Source organism: Quercus lobata, chromosome 7, assembly GCF_001633185.2.
Source record: "Quercus lobata isolate SW786 chromosome 7, ValleyOak3.0 Primary Assembly, whole genome shotgun sequence".
Lineage (NCBI taxonomy): Eukaryota > Viridiplantae > Streptophyta > Magnoliopsida > Fagales > Fagaceae > Quercus > Quercus lobata.
In genome coordinates, this window is record NC_044910.1 from 47,297,422 (window position 1) to 47,311,390 (window position 13,969).

Below are 13,969 nucleotides of genomic sequence, written 5' to 3' on the forward strand. Positions count from 1 at the left end.
ACCATTGGTGTGTGGGAGAACTCGAAATCATCGACTGAGGTCACCAAATTGGTTGTGGATGGATTTTGGGTTAATCTATGATGGCGAGGTAGGTAGCGGTTATGTGAGAGAGTGATTTACATGCATGTGTGTGTGTGTGTGAGAGAGAGAGAGAGAGTTTGATGGGTTTGGAAAGGAAGAAAGAGTGAAACTAATAATGTGTGAGAGAGACTGGTTTAAAATATATATATATATATATATATTTAAGGAGGAGAGAGAAATGATTCGGGAGAATTAATTAAAAAAATGATAAAAAAATAATATTTTAAAGAAATGCAATGTAAATAGATAATATGATACAGGTGTTTTTGAAAAATAGTTTTGTAAAATAAAACAAGTACATTCCTTGTTAAAATAGACAACAAATTTTACACGAACTAACGTGGATGCTCTAAAAAATCATCATATAGACAATATACTGGCATGTTAAATGAATATATTCTAAATTTTTTTACTTAGATACTTAGGTAACCACTTACCTATTAAATTTTTTTTTTTTTTTTTTTAAGAACTAATTTACTAAACACAATTATGTCATTATACCTACTCAATCTTATTTGCAAAAATAAAATTATAGCTTCTTACCATATTGTTCTCCAATACATGAAACAAGTCGTCCAAAAGCCACAGCCTTCTTTGCTTTCCAGGCTCTCCACCTGATTGTTGACGAACAATTTTTTGACCCATTTCTATTAGTAGATCATGCATCCCCAAATGCTCACAACCAAATTTATATTTAAGAGTTAGGAGAGATTTATCCATGAGAACTCTTATAGCAATTCTTGCATCAACCCCACAATTCTCTAATATATGTATTACATTCTCTTTTATCCATTTTGTAAAGAAGCATGCAATATCTAAGAATACCTCCTGCCACACATCCTCTAGTCCATCAAAACTTATTTTAAGTATATCAAATATTTCTTTTGGAGGATTTTTTTTAAAATAGTTCGATGCACTTTGCCATTCATCTCTTGTTTTTCCAGCTAAAAAGGAACCCAAAATAACAAGAGCTAATGGAAGACCATTAGCATAATTTACCACTTCCTGAGAGAGTGGCATATAATCTTCTCTGGGTTGCTCATTTTTGAAGGCTTTCGAATAAAAAAGTTTTAAGGCATCATCATTATTTAGTCCATTAGGCTTATATATTTTAAGAACTCCATGTGCAACCAACACATTTTTATCTCTAGTTGTTATAATGATCCAACTCCCCAATCCAAACCAGTGACGCTCTCCAGCCAATTTTTCTAATTGCTGCACATGATTAACATCATCTAGGACGAGTAGAACTTTTTTACGAAGTAACCAATTTTTGATTATGGGAACTCCTTGATGAACATCTGATATATTTGTATTTGTTACCCCCAAATCTTGAAGAATTTTTCTTTGTAATTCAAACAAACCACCTTTTTCCGACTTTTCCCTAACATCAGCGATAAAACTAGAAGCTTCAAATTTATCAGAATGCATATGATAAACAACTCTAGCAAGTGTAGTCTTTCCAATTCCCCCCATACCACAAATCCCTATCATGCAAACATTATTCCCAAAATCTAAATACGAAGGGATCAATTCTGCCACAATGGATTCTATTCCTACAAGGCTTTCGTTACTGATTAAGAATTTTGAATTCAATTTCTTTATCATCTCTTCAACAATTTCTTGGATAAATTCTGACTCATGCCTGCAAAGAAGATAGAAAATCTATATGTGATGGTCCAAACCAAATATAAAATATTCTTTTTTCACAATGTGCTGGACAAATTCTACCCCATGCCAATAAATGAGATTGAAACTATTTACATGATGGTCCAAACCAATTAAAAAACCCCAATTAGGAAGAAAAATATTTGCCTACTTGCTAAAACACATTTGAATTCATTTGCTCAAGTAACGTGGACAGAACTAACCATATATGAACACAAGAGAGTTACTTAGACTAAATAACATGCATGTAACTACCCTTCGCATAAGTGGAAGAATAAAATAAAGAACACATGTGAGTTATGTGGTTTAGTCTAGTGGTATACATCCACGAAGGAAACCCTTAAGAGTTATATTTTTGATACATGAGTGAAGTACAAATCTTGTATTACAATGAATCCAATTATGGGTGCAACTATAAATTTTTGTTTGGGGGGAGGGGGATGAGACTAAACTACACACATATGCGCGAAAGTTACACATCAACAAAATTATCTTATATGAGAATTTTACATCCTTCTAAACTTTGCTTGTGTACATGAGTTTTTTAATTTGCCATAGACATATATACTTCTTCTTTTTTTTAAGATTCGCGCCGACTCAGTTCCGATTTGCACCAAACCAATCCGATTCAGCCAGAATTGGGTCATATCGGCCGAATCGGATCGTATCGGCCAGAGGCCGAAACTGACCGAAACAGCTGAAACTGATCGAAACGGCTGAAATAGGCCTTGAATCATGCCGAAACAGCCAAAATCGGCTTTGAATGAGGCCCAAACATCCTAAATCTATCCTTCCTCAATTTTATTCTAAATGTTTGTTGCTTCTTCTGTGTTTTCTTTTTTGTTTTGTGTTTCTTGCCTTCTTTTTTCTTTGTTTTGTGAACCAAGGCCATAGTAATGTGTTTTTTAAGAATCTTTTAATAGTAAAAATATATAAATAAATATAAATAAAAACATTTTTAATAATTTTTTAATCACCGCACCCCGCCACACCCGCACCCTACTTATTCAAAAATTGTCGAGTCTCGCACCTGCACCCGCACCTGAATCCGGAAACACACCCATGCTTCATAGCAAATATAACAAATACTAAAATAAATAAATAAAAAAGCATTAAGCATCTTCCATTAAAATTATAATCAACAGTGGTCTTTCATAATAACAATCCATCCATTATCATCTCCATTGTGAAATTTTGAGCAATTTCTTTTTCAATGTAAACTATCAATTAAAAATTATTAAGGTCACTTTTTGCTCTAAATTTCTCAACCCCAAACCTGAATGGAAAAAACACTCTCCTCCCTTGAGGTTTGAAAAAATTAACACCCTCCTTTTTGTTTATATTAATAACGAAATATTCTAAATTTCTATAAGAATCTCTTTACAAAAATTAAACAATGGTTAATAAAATAAAATAAAAACTGATAAATTTATAATAAAAATACAAAATTTATCAAGCACCCAAACACTTGCAATGGCAAATCTCTCCATAACCCGTAAAATAATAATAATAATAAAAACATTCATACTTAATATTAAAAAATACACTTCAATTAAAAATTTAATACAATGAATTTTAATTTTGAAATGGAGGATAATTCTTGAAACTTTCCCTTAAACAAAGGATAAGTTAGTACATAAGATTTTTAATATTAATTTAACAAGTTTGGTCATTCGAATGTCAAGGTGGGAAAGTATATTTTTCCCTTCAAATTTGGAGCGAGTGTAATTTCCCAATCCACAAGGGAGGAGAATATTATTATCTAAATATTAAATATAAGTATTTAACAAGAAATTAAATATAACAAAATCATCATAGGCAACCATAAAATATTGAGGAAATTACACTTTTTCACCCTAAATTATACACCTTCTCCCTTGAACTACAAGACTGTACAATCGCCCCCGTAAACTAAAACTTATGTAACACTTTACCCCCTCCTGTCACTTTTCCAATTAAATTAGATAGAAAACATAGTTACATGCAACTCATGTAACACTTGTTGACGTGGAACCTACTAATGCCATCTAAAATCATGAAAATGTCCCTCAGTATTAGTAACTTTAAATTGGGAAAGAAGAAAAAACATAATAGCCAAGCACGCAAATTGGATCTCTCACCTAACCAAATTGAATAAAGAGAGCATGAATCACTCTCCAAAATGAATCCATAAGAGAAAGTGATAAAACCAAAAAAAGATTGGATCATTCTCCAAAATCCCTCTCATTGAACCCAACTTCCCTCTCACCAAATCTAGATTGAATCTCTCTATCTCTTGCTCTATGTATAGACTACAAACATAATAGTCAAGCATGTAGTAACCACACACCCAATAACCTTGACACAGACTTAAACACGATTACCCAACCACAACCCGCCGGTGACGAAGAGAGAAGCTAGTTGTACTATAACCCTAATCCGAACCCATCAACAACAAAGAGAAGAAGCTAGCTATACAAACTCACAGGAAGGACACCATCGAAAGTAGTTGTTCTCCCACCATTGTGACCATCACCACAACATGTGCTAGGGCTAAGGTTTGAGTTTTAGCACCTCCTTCAATTTCCAATTATTGAATGGTTTTGTAGATATATTATTTGGGTCTGAGGGAATCAACCTAGAATTTTGAAAGATTCAGGTTAAGGGTTTTTAGATCCAGCTTCCTACAATGCAAATGACCGAAATAAAGAGTTGAATCGAGTGTGGGTTTGGCGAATTGGGATTACGTTTGTGTTTAGGTTTGATTCAATGTTGTAATCTTGGGTTTGTTGTTTGAAAATAAAAAAGAAATAAAATCTTATAGCTTAATTTCTTGGGTAAACTATAAGAAATAAAAAGAAAAAGAAATTAAACTAAAATATAATTAAAAAAGGATAAGAAGAATTTTGCACCTCTCATGATTTTAATATCATTTTTGCCTACCCCCAAATAAGAAACTTTTTAATAAGGAAGAGGGAGGAATTGAGTGAGAAAGCGAGCATTTGGATGAAAGTGAGATGCTTTTGCTTTTGGGGAATTGGGTAGTTAGTTTCTATAAGAATTTTGAGATATGAGAATAAATAGGGGGCTTCTAAAACAAGCCAATACAAAAAGTTAAGCATAAACTAAGGTTTGTTATCTTAGGTGTGGTAAATTAGGTACTTAAATTAAATTAAACGCCATGTTGCATTCACCACTAAAGTACAATGGAATTATTTTTTAAGAATAATTAAATGTAGTGCAACTAAGTTTTTGAAATTTAATTAGAGGACTTAGTGTACTGCATTGCACTACACCTAAAGTACATAGCTTAATAAAAGCAAATCAATATATATATATATAAAAGCAGAAACTTCATGTAGGAAGTTTCTACCATGTGCACACTTTATGAAGAGAATTGAAATACTCTTAAATCACATCAGAGATAAGAACAAATTTAAAAATAGAGACTCTTTATTTCCTTTGATTCAATGTTTCAATACTACTTTTCGTTAAATTTTTATTCAATGTTTAAGACTACTATTTGTTTCATTTGGTTCAATATTTCAAGACTTTTCTTCTCTCACACACACACAAAAAACTCTTCGCATTTCCATTCACCATTTTCACTTCTACTTCTTTATATACAAATGCCCACAACCCTTTATGCTATCCCATCTCAAATACACCTAGACAAAAAATGATACCATTTACTTTCAACCATTCGATGACATCTACGTAACTCCAACAATATGGTACCATTTGATTCTAAACCATATGAATAGGTTATGACAAAGGGAGAGGGCTTGCATTTTTTTATTCAATCATGGTAGCTTACAATTTGATGTTGAAGTCAGATGTTGTGGATTTTGTAAAAGTTGTGATCCATTTTGAGTCTTTGGATGTTTGGGATTTTGGTTTAGGAAAGTCATAAATGTATTTTGTTTTAGAACTAAAGAAAAAAAAAACATTCTAATTGATTATTTACGAAGTTAGCAAGATTTTTTTTTTTTTTTTTATATAATAATTTTGTGTTAGAACTCATAATTTGTAGGTTGCTTTGTCGGTTTTTTTTACTGCTACTTTGTGCAATATGAGCCATAATGATAAAAACAAAAATCGATAATGATTTCAAAGTATTTTCCCTTTTTTTTAAGGATATGGAAGCCCAAATTAAAACTATTAAATTTTGATAAATGGATGTGTTTTTAGCCAATATCTCTTTGTTTAATCATGTTCTCTTTATATTAATACTTACAAATAATTTCCTTAATTATATTGAGGTAATGAGTTGGGTGTTTGCAGTTGAGGTCTCCATATTTGGTTGTGAAGATAAAGTAGTTGAGAAAGTGTTTGGCAGTAATATGTTATAGTCTTATAGTGTTATATAAATTTTTGAAATGAAATTTGAATTAAGGAAATAAATTTTCAAAGTATTCAAAAATATTGTGGGCAAATATAAATATTATACAACAAAATAAGTATTATATGTAGGTCTTAATATACATAAAAGTGATTTCAAGTGAAATAGTAAAGTAATTCCCACATCACGCAAGACATCATCTAGTTAGTATAAAAAACAAGATTTAGATCTTTAGCAATAGAGCAGGTTAATTGCACCATGAATTTACCACCCCATGTAAGATGAAAAAATTTGTAGAATAAAATGGTAAAAAGGTAAATAAGTTAAAAAGAATTTACTCAACCAACATATACATCACATCACATTGCATGTAGGATGTGCTTGGTTCGACGGAAACTATTTTTCGAAAAGAGGAAAACGGAAATGAAATTGAGGGATGCATTTGCCTATAAAATACAAAATCTATTAAGTTGGGTAGAATCCTAATAGTTTCATTTAAATCCAAGTTTCATTTAAATCCAAACTTTAAGGGTATGGATATAAAAATTGAAATTTTATGAACTAAATTTGTGAAATGGCAAAATCAAAAAGAGTAAATTGTAATTTACCAAAAAATAAAATAAAATGAAGATAATAGACTCTTAAGCGCAAGTTTTATTGGATTATTCAATGACAAATTTTATGTACTCATTCTCTCATTTTTATGTATTTTTCTGAGCATAATTGTATTTGGGATAGTGTATTTAAGCTTTATCTAAGCTGTTGGAAGTGCCTCTACAACCTACTTAGGCAACGAAGTGACACGCGGCAAATAAAGGAGGAGCTTTTATTAAAGGGCAGTCGCAACAAACTAGCAACCTAGCTAGGTCTTGACCAGGCCACAAGCTGTATGTAGACAAAATGTCATGCACTCTAATATGTTTTTCCCAGCTTTCTCAAATATGCCAAATAACACATCTTGCGCTTACTGGACTTGAAAAATCAATGAGAGCTTAGGATATACACTTCGAGAGAGTTTATTTTATTCATCATCAGCATTTCATCTTGAGAGAGAGGGAGAGAGAGAGAGCCTTAGCCTAGAGCAAAAGATTCCTTCACCAAACCTTGAGTGTTATGAGCTTGTTGAAGGGCTGGACACTATTTGGATCTAATATCAAATCCAAATCATATTGGAGGGTTCAAATACTTAGGGAGATTTGGGCTTCGGGGGTTCATGGTCTTTCATGTACTACAACTATTCAGATTAGTTGAGAATTTGATGGTGGTGTCAAGGGAGAGGTTTTTCATTGGGGACTAGTTTCCTCTTTGAAAATTCTTCTTAGTGTTTTTCATGTGGTTTGCCATTTCTTATTCCGCATCTTTCTTATTGCTTCTATTTATATACTATGACTTTATTGTATGCATCCAATATGAAAATTAGGCTAATCACGTAAATTTGGCTTTAATGATAGTTTAGGATTAATTGAGTATTAAGCCGTAAAATTGATTATGGGTCTAAATATGTACTAGGGTGTTAGCATCTAGTGCTTTCATAGACAATTTCAATAGATTTATAATTCGTAGAAAGTTATGTCCTTATTATATAAAATTTAAAAAAAAAAAAAATTTATGTCCCTAAATAAAATAGTTCTTTTTTAATTATTGCAAAGGAGCGTACCTAAGTCAAAAGAACGGGTCTCGCTAAATATAAATAATAATAAAAAAAAGGTCACAATGTCACATACTATTTCTAATAATATAACAAATATTTAACAAGTATATGTTGCAATATTTCATATCATGCATATTATGCTACATTTTTTAATAACTATTTATAATTATATACATATATGAAATAAGACTGGGTGTTTAATGTTATATATGAGAAATAAATTTGTTATGAAAATTATACCTATCTCGTAAATCCCAACCAGAGAGATTAGCCACTTCTGTCAAAGTAGATTTCCATGTTTCAACCTTCTCTATGCTGTCCTTCCAACTTTCTTTGTATTTATCAAATGCTTCTGCAAAAGTTCCCTTCTGTTTTCGTACATCAGATGGATCCACATGGTAAAAAATTGGAAAAACTTCCAATCCTTTCTCTTTCCTGCATCTAACAATATGCTCTAGTTCATCCAAACACCATGTTGAAGATGCATAGTATATGGAGAAAATAACAATAGCAAATCTCGATTCTTCTATAGCTTTCACGAGCTCTTGTGAGATGGATTTTCCTCTCTCAAGTTTTTCATCGTCTCTAAAGGTCTCAATGCCTTTATTTTTCAAAGCATTATATAGATGATCCGTAAAGTTTTTACGGGTGTCCTCGCCTCTAAAACTGAGAAAGACATCGTATGTCCACCGAGGCGTTGATGAAGAAGACGGTGATGAGGTTGAGGCTCCTTGGGTGCTCATGGAAACCGGTAGATCTAGAGCTATAATATAGATCCACGAAAAAAAAAAGAAAAAAGAAAAAGATACGTTCAATAAAAAAGAAGAGAAGTATATTAAAAGGAAAGAAAATTAAGGAAAGAGAAAACAATTTGATATGGAATTTTCATCTCAAGGGCGAAGTGAAAGGAAAGACATAAAAGTTATGAATATGGGAGAAAATTGAGAACATACCGATCGAAACTCTACTGAAACAACGCCTGATTTAATTCCTACTAGATAAGTTTCCTGTTTAGTAAAGGAATGAATGCTGTTCTTTCTCCGTGTGTGTGTGAGAGAGAGAAATGAGGGAGGGTGAGATGAGAGGTAGAGGGAGATGGGGGTGAGATTTATTCACAATTTCGCATCCTTTGTTCTGAGTCAAGTCAACAAGTCTTTTTTTTTCTTTTTCTTTTTCTAAAGTCACATTTTCCGTTTCGGTAATTTCGCTTTAAACAATGCATCACAGCTGGTTTGTCTTTTTCCTTACAATAATTTCGCATCCCCTGTTCTGAGTCAAGTCAACAAGTCTTCATTCTTTTTCTTTTTTCGGTGATTTCGCAGTGACCAGGCTATAAACAATGCATCACAGCTTGTTTGTCTTTTCCCTTAGAAAAATAATGCTCCACAGCCTGGCAAAGGTCAGAGTAAGTTCGTGGTGACCAGCTGTCAAATACCGTTTAAATTTCTTGTCTAACGGTAATAAAATACTAATATTTGCTATAAAATTTAAATTACAAATGGAAGTTTGAACTTTGTGCCAAATTTAAGAATACTTCTACAATTATAAATTATTTCACAATTATTTTGCCATAATTTTAATGAGGTTAATTATAAATAATTAAGTGTCTATTTGGATGAGTGGGTTTTTGTATCATATCACTCAGTTTTCATAATTGAGTTTTCAAAACATGTGGATCCCATAAAAAATTTTGTGTTTAACTTGATTTTCAACACTTGTTTTCATCACTCAAAACTCAAAAATTTGAGTTAGAGTGAAGGAAACAGGAAACAGCAAATGGGTATTTTTAAAAACTGAGAACTGAGTTATGAGTTTTGAAAACTAAGATATGAAAACTGACTATCTCTAAACCAAACGGACCTTAACCATCACTTATGCATGAACTTGTCATTTTTTTTTCACCAATTACTCTTTGCCATGTCATAAAGAAGTTGTAAAAAATATTGTGGTTCTAGATTTTTTCGAAATTTAATTCAAAGTAAGAGGTCCAAAATTTAATTCCCACATTTAGAGTTATTCATGATGCAGTTATTCGGCAAACTTGCCACTGTACATTAGGAACCGGTTACCACTTCATTAGCTCCACTTATGATCGCCGACAATTAGTTCTTTGACCTCCTAATTTTTGGGCACTAGTGTGGCTTAGTTCAATCAGCACAACCACAAATCCCACAAATTTCCCAAATCTAACCTATAGCCAAAATCCACTAATCAAGCCCACAAATCCTAAATCAAACCCATAAATCCAACAAATCAAACCCACATATCAAAAAATTAAAACCCATATATAACATCTAATCAAAGAGAAAATATGAAGGGTTAAAGAGACTTACCTTCGATCGACCTTAATTTGCTTCAAATTCACTACAGTTTGTTTTAGATATACTTTGATTATTTGGATTTGCCACTGTTTGTTTTAGATATACATTGATTATTTGGATGTATGGTACTGGCTTATTAGGTTTGATGTGGGTTTTTGGGTTCAGTATGAGTGTGGGTTTTTGGACTTGGACTTTGATGAGAGAGAGAGAGAGAGAGCATGACTACAAGAGGATGGGTTTTGTGAGATATACATACATATATCTGTGCGGTTCAATTTGTAGTGAAATACCATATACAATTCCAACCACTTCACCGAACCAGTGACAAAATGAGAGGTCATCTCCAATCACCTATTTCAGTTCAATCGATTGGCTTGTTTTCCAGTGCAGCACCTCGATTTCTATTCGAAGCTTTAGTGCAAATCAGTTGCTAAACACCACTACTCATAATGAACCTTTCTTTTTTCAAAAAAAAAAAAAATGCTTGAAAATCAATTCATTCCTATAACTTTACTTTCATTTAATTAAGCCCTTTAAGTTTCAATTTTATTCAATTTAATTAATATGGAGCATTAATTTTAAAAAAAATCATTAATATTCATGAAAAAATAATAAAAATATTTTTCTAAAAAAATCAAGGCTCAAGTCGTGTTTGAAAAAATCTAATGTGTTTATGAACAAAGTTTACATGAAAGCTGTTGATACCCACTTTCGCGACACATTTCGTACAAGCTCGATTCAAGCAAGCCCGACTTTCTTGTAAGCTCAATTCATGTATTATATTATATTTTATTCTTTTAAGCATGACCCAAGCCCATGCAACTTATGGGGAAATTGAGGAAGTGTGGTTTGGAGGGTATGAGTCGGTTCTTTTCGGACCTTTTGCATGAGCCTAGCCCATGCGTGCTACCAAGTGGGCAAGGGACACTGGTAGCACTTCAGGCTCATGGAGGAGGTCTTGTATCCAAAATTTCCACTCCAAAACAACTTTTATACTCTGGGTGACTGTGGCCTAAAATTTATGTCCGAACCCTTTTTTTCCTTTAAAAATGGTTGGCTCTCATTGGCCAACTTTAGCTGCTGGCTCTCATCTAGTTGAGCCTCTCAATGGTCTGAAACACCTGAAAATGAGGAGCCAATAAGGGTTTAGTCAAGAATTTCTCTTAATGATGATAAAAGTAATCCTTCATTTTATCCAAACAAAAGAAAACCTGAAAATTACTACTTGCTTAACACCTTGGGGTCCAAAGCCTTTTCTATTGACCAAAAACCAGTCACTTAGAGCACCCCAAACTCAATATAAATTCCACAATCAGATTCAAAACCAAGGGAGCAACACCCAAGCTTAAGACAAGAGTCTTTCTTCAATTAAAAAACAACCAAGCCACGTTCTACCTAGAGACCTGAAACTTCAGAGCAAAAGCTCATTCAGTCAGTCAACAATCTCACAATTTCGAAGCTTGGGGGTGGAAATATGGGTACAGGGGAACCTTCCCTCTCTTCCTCACGACCTCCCTCAATTTCCTCTTCTGTGTGACTGTGGGTCGAAGTTTCAAACCTGTTATGTTTTTATACTTTTTTTTTTCTGCACTTTTGTTGTTAGCATTTTGATTCTCTTTTGTCAAAGCACCATTAGCCTTTATTTTTTATACATTGTGAATTTTGGGCTTGATTCTCCATAAACAAACACTTCTAAAGAACCCAAGGGAAAATTTGGACCGTTTTCGCATTTTCGGCCTTTGTCGCAAAACGTCCCTGACAAAAGCTAGTGTAAAAAAATTTCTCCAAACTAGGTTAGGTGGTACTTTATAAAGTTGACATATGTACTTAACCCTAGTAAACCAAAACCCAACCCCTTCTCTCTCTCCACCGGTCCGTCTCTAAGTAAGCAAACATATGATCTCCTTTCAATAATCACTCTCTTTTATAATTGAGAGTTGAACTTTTTCTTTTCTTTTTTTTCCTTCTTTGCTTTTCATTTTTATTCAGATGCCGTATGGTATCCGTGTGTGTCTGGGTCCCGATTAAATAGAAAAAGGAAAAGCAGAAGACAAGATTTTAAAGGTGGTAGTGGGTAAAGCTAAAAAGCTAGCTATAAATTGAAATAATGCAACCACTCAATAAAGTTGAGATGGGTTGTGCGTGTTGGAAAACTTAGTAAATTACAAAAATAAGATGTCTTTTCTTTTTTAGTTTAGTTTAGTTTACTTTTTTTTTTTTTTCTCGTTAAGAGTAATTAAGTATCCTATCAGTTCTCAACTTGTTTGGACAATTAAGCTTTTTTGCAGGAAATTTTTCAAGGTAAAACCTAAAATTTCCAATGTAGATCCTGAATTCATCTAAAATTTAACAGTGAATATACTTTTATTATTATTAGGGCAAAAAATTTTTAGATTCCCATTTTCAAATTCAGTAATGGCAACTTTTTTTCTCGAAAAAAAATAAAAATAAAAATAAAAACAACTTCACATCACAGCGTTGAAGCACCTATTATTTTGTTCCTCATGAGAAAACCCAGCCTTTTCTCATATGAGGCGAAGACTAACACTTTGTTTGGTTAGGAGGGATTTAGAAAGAAAAGAAAAGAAAATGAAGGAAATAAATTCCTCCATGACCCACCATACTCTTTCCTCGAAAGAGAGAGAAGAGAGAATACTTATGGTGGGACCCATCAATAAGGTGTGTTTCCCTTCATTTCTTCATAACAAACCAAACAAGAGAAACGAAAAAATTTATCCTTTCTCTTCCCTCTCCTCTCCCCTCTCTTCCCCCCTTTTTCCTTCCCTTCTCTCCCCACTTTGTTTTACCAAACACAGTGATAACGTGGGCCTACCAAATTAAAGAACTCCAATATTAAATTGGACAAAGAAAATTGACGACACAATCTTTGCCCATTTGAAGCCGATTTACACAAAATTTTGATTATCAAAATTAGACAAGGGCCCATTACTCAAAATTGAATAACAAGAAATCGAAGCTTCTCTAACACTGAAAAGGGGAAGAGAACATTTTCGTAAGAGGGATACATGTCTTGAAAGATTCACTCTCATTGCATGAAATTCATAACAAATTAGAAAAGCTTTTGATTTGGTTTAGTTGTTTTTTGAGATCTAAGATCTCAAAGCACAATCCTGGTCCTAAAAGAAGGGTTCTGGAACTTCTAAAATATGTTGTCCTTTCAATTATGGAATGCTTGGCATCAGCTTTAACTTTTAGTTTTTAGTTTTTATCTCTTATGTACAGCTTTTTAAAACCTCACGTTTTCTCACTTCTTAGAGCATCCACAATAATGGTGTTATTTTTTTAGCTATTTTGCACCACAAAAAGTCACTTTATCTATTTTACCTTTTCAATTTACAAAACATTCAATATCAGTGGTTTTTTTTTTTTTTTTTTACCTCTTCATTTAAATATTACTAGTAAGTTTCCCGTGCGATGCACGGATAATGTTGTGATGTTTTATATGAAACGGTTTTAGATAAAGTTGTACATAAATTAGAGTATCCACATCAGTGAATCTATAAGTTTTAGCATTTAACAACTCAAAAAACTACTTTATCTAATCTAACACATAATTTCACAACACACCATGCATCAATAGTCTAATTTTTATTATCAGTCAAACACTGTTCATTTATATATATATATATATATATATATATACACACACACACATCACCTTGCTACATTAAATTGTTTGTCTTAGCTCTTCACTGGAGTAGGAAGGCAATATATTTTGTCTTTGACTACACCAATATTGGCACTTAAATTAGAGTGTGAGGTAGTAAAATAGCTAAGCCACCACCAATGGTGATGCTCTAAAGAAAAAGTAAACTAATTTAATAATTAGAGTAAAGAAGCAAATAAATTTTGAGATATTAAAAATTAAATTAGTAGCAAGTAGCAACGTATCACAAAGATCAACCT

The 13,969-nt window shown here is 32.6% G+C and overlaps 1 protein-coding gene across 1 annotated transcript; it reads right to left on the bottom strand.

Moving 5' to 3' along the window:
- Positions 1–582: 582 nt before the first annotated feature.
- Positions 583–8,841, bottom strand: LOC115952140 (TMV resistance protein N-like). Its single transcript, XM_031069218.1, has 3 exons — positions 8,675–8,841; positions 7,962–8,484; positions 583–1,726 (listed from the first exon to the last, which is right to left on the bottom strand). The coding sequence occupies exons 2-3, from the start codon at positions 8,462–8,464 to the stop codon at positions 583–585; spliced, it is 1,647 nt and encodes a 548-aa protein (XP_030925078.1). The 5' UTR covers positions 8,465–8,484; positions 8,675–8,841.
- Positions 8,842–13,969: the final 5,128 nt, after the last annotated feature.